The 6,285-nt window shown below is 41.3% G+C and overlaps 1 protein-coding gene across 2 annotated transcripts in view; it reads left to right on the top strand.

Moving 5' to 3' along the window:
* Positions 1 to 398: 398 nt before the first annotated feature.
* The window catches only part of bcl11aa (BCL11 transcription factor A a), a 55,399-nt gene continuing 49,512 nt past the window's right edge, over positions 399 to 6,285 (top strand). Inside the window, exon 1 of one of the 2 annotated variants that reach the window (XM_026223910.1) lies at positions 399 to 4,087. In XM_026223910.1, the coding sequence (XP_026079695.1) occupies positions 4,033 to 4,087 (55 nt within the window). In that variant the 5' untranslated portion in view covers positions 399 to 4,032. Of the gene's footprint in view, positions 4,088 to 4,445; positions 4,895 to 6,285 lie in introns of those variants that run through there. The other variant, XM_026223909.1, reaches the window with a different exon arrangement.

Here is a 6,285-nt window from a genome sequence, read left to right as displayed (position 1 = left end):
CACTCTTTATATGTCTGTGAATTAGTCCAAAGTCTATCTATATGCCATCCTCAAACTAACTGTGTGAACCAGACAGTATGGAGATCTTAACATACTAATCTCCACATCTGGCAAACAAAATACTCCGATGAAGAGGCAAATAAATATTTGGCATATATTATTTATTAACCTTTTTTCACTTGGCTATTGGCTCTGTATTTGGATTAAATCAGTAAAACATTCCCCATTTCTCATTTGTTCTGTAATCTCTTTTATAAGAATGTTTAAAGAGAATATAGAAGTAAATGTACACTTTTTAAATTAAAATATTAATAACGTGCAATTTTAATGTGCAACAAGAACGTTGCAATTAATAGACCAAAAATAAATAAAAATAAATAAATAAATTTTTTATTGAGAACGTATTTCTCCAACATTATCCAACTCCGAGGGATTCATAACATGTTTTCTTTGTTTTGCATTTGGACACAGATTGGTGTTAGAGGTAAAAGTATTTACCAGACAACTCGTTTATATCAAATCAAACTGACAGGTGCTCTTTGAGTGCTAAAACTAAAAGTTTTAAAAGAATTGGCCAAATCATGGGATAGTCTTGAAATCTATCATGTTTACAAATGGAATGCATGCGGATAAAGAAAACGAAATTACAACAAAAAGCCACATAATGCTCATTTTTAGCTTGAAAACTCTTTCCAATTAAAGTTAGTCAGATATAAATGAACACACTGGCGCTCTCTCTATCTCATACACACATAGTGCACGCGAGGGTTTTTACTCAGTGTTAATCTTTCGCTGTTAAACCCTAAATGCCATTAAAGCCCCTCTTTCAACATGACATCAGCGCTGGACAACAGTTGCAGGAAAACAGATCTGCTGATGAATTGCCAGAGCTAGTGGGAAAATGAGAGGAGTGAAGCATGAACAGGGCGATGGGCGTTGATTTATCGCATAAGCCCTCGGTCATTTCCATATATTAAAATGCGCCCAAGGGGCCAGTCATTCCGTTTTTGAGCCACTACCCCTGTCTTGCTCTTTTCCCTCTTCTGACCCATGCACCAATATTCATTTGGTAGTCTTAAATAGTGAAACCTTAGCCATGAAGGTCGCATTTTTAATAAAGTGATCTAGCAGCAATAGTCATGGTATTATGTAGGTTTGGCAATCTGGTTTTTGTGTCATCCACAGGGCCTGGTGCATTGAGCTGAGACGTTATTTTAAGCATGAATCTGTCATCGCACTTTCCTCTCACTCTCATTTCCAGTCGCTTCCTCTGACACTCTCTCACACAAAAGCGCCTTTTCTGTACGAGCGAGCGCGCCTGACCGTGCATTGAAGAGATGGATATTGCAATGCATTTAACGTCTGGCTGATTTATGATGGGATCAGTCGCATTGTCATTTACATATTGAGATTCTGTTTGTACGCGGCGCTTTGTTGCTGCCTGATAGCTCCCATTCTTGAAGGAGGTGTAAACGCTCCGTTTGCGCTGATCAATGCCCGCCTGGAGCAGGGACAGACTTTCAGTAAAGTAAAAATATGGGGGAAAAAGGCGGTCCATCAGCCAATGGCCTGAGTGGGCACGTGCCATGGTTAGTGTTACTGAAATGCATGAACATCCCCAAATTTGTACAGCATCGAAAGCCTATAGAGAACGATCGTTCAGTCGAAAGCAAACGCTGGTTACACACGTCGCATCCTAACCACATTAATATTAGATATTCACGCGTACTGAAATATTCCTTTTGATTTTGTAGAGATGGTTTCATGCAAACTTAAAGTTTTTACAATAGCCTGCAATCAACGGTTTCCGACTACATTAATCCTAACAAATAAATAAGTTTTTTTTAAACACGCAAGGTTAAACAATGCAGTCTTTCTGTGGGATGTAAGGACTGCAGAGCACAATCCCTCTTGAGAGGTCCTAAAGGATTCCGTGGTGTATTTCTGTCAATCACGCTTCACGATCGCAGAAACAGGCGCTTACATATAAAAGTCATAATTAGAGCCTTGATTCTGTATATAATAATCTTCTATGCTTACTTTTTATTATCCAGAAACCAATTTATGCTGGTGTTTTAAAGAGCCTAGAAATCAAAGCAGTTATCTGAATTAACTTATGAAATACAAATAATCATATAGCCAAAACAAGAACCCTTTATGTTTCTTTGAATACCATTCTTTGCTTAAAAGCACCTTATTATTATTATAAAAGTTTTTTTAAAGAATAATACAATTTACGCGCTGTACTCTTAAAAGTGCTTTAAATGCGTCTTGCTCCCTTTGTGCATGCTGGAGAATAGTGCGCTGCACTGACACGAAATCAAAGGCTTTATATAGAAAATTCAGATCGATACGGTGCTTTAAATCATATGCACTTGTTGAGAACAATGACCTAAAAAGCATCGGCAGTGTTGTACAGTCGAGCGAATCCATTGCCAGTCCCAGATAGCCCGCGCGCAGAGTTGACCTTTTTACCCAGGGCAAATCTGACTCAACTTTCGCGTAAAGGTCTGACACCTCGCGCCGAGAGAGAGGGAGAGAAAAAAAAAAAAAAACACACACGCACCAGCTCAGCGATCAGTCTTGGTCCAGAGACAAAGATGTCAGCGTATAAGCCTGCAAAGCAGTTTCACTCACTCTCTCGCTCGCTCGCTTGCTCACGGGTCACGTATTATCTCCAGCATTCGCCTTCAATTCCGATCGGTTCCCTATTGAATTGTGCATTTTTCCCCGCTGACTGTCACTTGTTCACGCAGCCTCTGCTTTAAATCTCTGGAGCAGTCGCTATAGTCTGGTCGTACTTCTACTAGTTCGCAGGGGTGTCTCTCTCTTCCTCCCACCTCGTGGATTGAACTAGCTTGTCATCGCGTTCGGTTATACGCTTCATGTCTCTTTAATTTCGAATGGATCGGCGCTGTTTACAGCATCTTTATATTTCTAAATCCACGCGGCGGCGGTTTATTGACACCCCCCTCCTCCCCTCCAGTCGCCATTCTCTATAATCTGCACACATCTGAAAGTTATTACCCCGTCCCCTTTCTTTCTAGTGGGCTGCTCCCACAATCTATTCGTCAGTGTTTTGTTATATTTTTACAATTACACTCTTGTAGTATTTAAGTCCCACCTACATAGCGAGCGAGTGTCCTATGCCGCTCTCTATGTGATGTCCCTTAAGTTTCTGTCTGTTCTGGAGGAATGTGGCAGCGCGCGCGGCGGTTGAACCCACATGCCCCGGCTCGGAACCTGTCTGTCCTGTTCGCGCAACCCGATCGTGTGTCTCGCCGAGAAGCAGCTTGCGCGCTACTTCTGACTGACTGACTGTTTGACCAGGAGTTGAGTGACTGTGTTTGAAGCACCATCAGTGTCCACTACGAAACCTTATATGCGAGGTTCCTCTCCCCTTCTCTTTGTATATATAGCATGTCCGGCCCCCTTGAATCTCCTGTCCATTGGCTTTTCGTGCTCTGTTTTCCTGCGTCCACCCCCAGCCCGCGCGCACGCACGCACACACACACACACTAGCCGCAGCGCACATTGCTTTCATTAAACATATCCCCCCCTCTCTCTCTTCTTGTGCACGAGTGTCTCTCGCTCTCTCTCTCTCTCGCCTCTTGTCCGGCCCCCTGATCTTTCTGTCCATTGGCTTCTTCGGGTCTATTTTTCATGTCCAGCCCCTAATGAGTGTCCATTGGTTTTGTTATTTCCACTCCCTCCTCCCACTCCACGGCTTTGCCCTGCCCATGTTCTGTATGTCTATGTCCATCCATCTCCTGACGTTCAAGTTCGCAGGGACGTCACGTCCGCACTTGAACTTGCAGCTCAGGGGGGCTTTTGCCATTTTTTCATCTCTCTCTCTCTCTTTTCAAAAAAGCCATGACGGCTATCCCACAATCCATCTTCCCTGCGCCATCTTTGTATTATTTCTAATTTATTTTGGATGTCAAAGGCATTGATGAAGATATTTTCTCTGGAGTCTCCCTTCTAACCCGGCTCTCCCGATGTGAACCGAGCTGAAAGCCACCACCAACCACCATGTCTCGCCGCAAGCAAGGCAAACCCCAGCACTTAAGCAAACGGGATTTTTCGCGTAAGTAAAGACAAATATATGTTGTTCCCGTTCGCTTTACCTGTTTTTTGGCTCCGTTCTGTAGCGTTGAGTTGCTGGAGATGAGCGTAATTCTCAGTGAAGACACACTGGACACTGGACAGCGCAGATCAAGTGGACTTTAGTGAAGAGAGCGTTCCCATCTCTGCAATGCCTTTAACGCGCACCCTCGTCCGCCGAAATGCCACAAAAGTTTGCTTTCCATCGCTGTACTTGGAGAAGTTCGTGCCGACTCGGTGTTTAGGCGCATATGTCTTGGCTCTCGTGCCCGAGTCGCTTTGACCACTTAAGAGCAAGCGCTCACATATACCGGACTGTGGTGGGTATATACACGCGTGCTTTCGCTCGCGAATTTGCGCTCACATTTCGTGGAATGTCCCGTAACGCTGTCTGTCTGTGACTCTGGGCAGGATTTCCCCCCTCTCGCACTATTTTTGGAAGATTTTCAAAGAGTGGAAGTGAATTTTGATTGGGAAAAATCTCGTGTCCGACTGTTTACAAGCGCCGCGTGCGCGTATACCCCACTGCCAGCAAATAGAGCACGATAGTCGACTGTGCGAGACTAACATCGCAGAGCAAGACATCTGCATATTAAATCTATTCGATTTTTAAACGTAAGCTTTTCTTACATTTGAAGCCAAACGCGATTCTGATCTACTCGTATGGGCTTTCGCTTAAAAGCAATAGGAGACGATTTTACGCCACGCTCTTTGCAGTTTCGTTTGCATTTATTCAAGGATAATTTGATTTCACTTAGGCCTGATTTTGTCTTAAATGTCGGTGACAAAGGTAAGACGAAACCTAAATGTAACGCAACTATTTAGATACAAGTGTATCAAGAAAACCAGCCAGTTCTGCTCTTTTTGTATGCACACATTCGTAGCATTCTACTGCTGTTCTCCGTAATATCATTCCAATTTTTATTATTATATATATTTTTTAACCTAAACATGCCTTGAAGGACTGTGGTAGGCTGCATTTTTGTAAATAAAGTTTGCTTCTTATTTTATTGGATCTGAAATGTTGTCAGGAGCACGACGAACCGAAAACATTTTAGCTCCTATCTTCTTGTCTTTAGATGTGTACCATTTTATATTTCAAACGTAAAGCTGCAAAAGCATCAGTCCGCCTTTTATTAGATAAACATGTTTGACACAAATCCCGAGTTGTTGTAACATTGTAAAGTATCGTGTAACATTATCGGGTTTCCACACACAGGCTGTGGGATCTCAGCGCGGGTTACTCCGTGCGTTCGCTGCTGTTCGTGTCAGAAATCCACCGCTAGGGGGCAGACGACGATCATAAACTAGACTCGAACCCGATCAGTTTCGCCGCTATCTTTATCTATATTTGACCATATGTTAGCAAGAGCGAAACGTATTGTATATGAACTTGTAACCGTTTTTTTTTCACCCCGTCCTTTAACCTGGCATGAAATGTAGAATTTTTATACCTTGTAAGTATAACTTGATCAAGTACACACAAAGGATGTTCAGACATAATAGACCAAATGTAGTTTATCTAGAGAATTCATAATTACAAGGAAAGCAGTTTTTTTTAAAAGTGAAAGAGAATTTCTAACGAAGAAGCTGTTATTACAAACTTTTAAAAATTACTTTACTGAAATCCAGCTTTAAATGTTCACGTTCAGGTTACACACAGATAGCCTACTTTTTCTGATGAGTGTTATTTGAAAACATTATCAACATTTTAATTTTTACCACTTGCATTGATTTTAAATAGCTATATAGGCTATTTAAAATGAATGTCTATAAGTAGTATTAAATTAAGTATCGTTTTTAGTGGCAGCGCTGATTGTGGTGGAATTTAAAGCAACTGAGAAAAAATAATTGTGATAGCTTTCCACAGTTTTCACACATTCTGGGCAAAGTTAATTTGTTTTTGAAGGATCTAGAATGTCGAATATTCTTTTGCAACATACCTATAGATCATTTTTACATTTATTTATGCATGTTCAGTCGTGTAAAGTTTATGTGATATAATTAAAAAAATATGCATAGGCTACATGCGGATGTCTATTGATCGCAGCTGCGATGGTAAAATAAGTACATAATATAATTGTTATTGCTAACTGAAGTGTTGAATATAAGCTGTTATTTTAATGTAACGTATATTATTGAAGCTGAAATATACGTTACCAACTTTAGAAGTCCTCGCTC

Source organism: Carassius auratus, chromosome 38 (assembly GCF_003368295.1).
Source record: "Carassius auratus strain Wakin chromosome 38, ASM336829v1, whole genome shotgun sequence".
Classification (NCBI taxonomy): Eukaryota; Metazoa; Chordata; class Actinopteri; order Cypriniformes; family Cyprinidae; genus Carassius; species Carassius auratus.
Note: the sequence above shows the minus strand (reverse complement) of the source record. Positions and strands in the feature narration are given on the sequence as shown.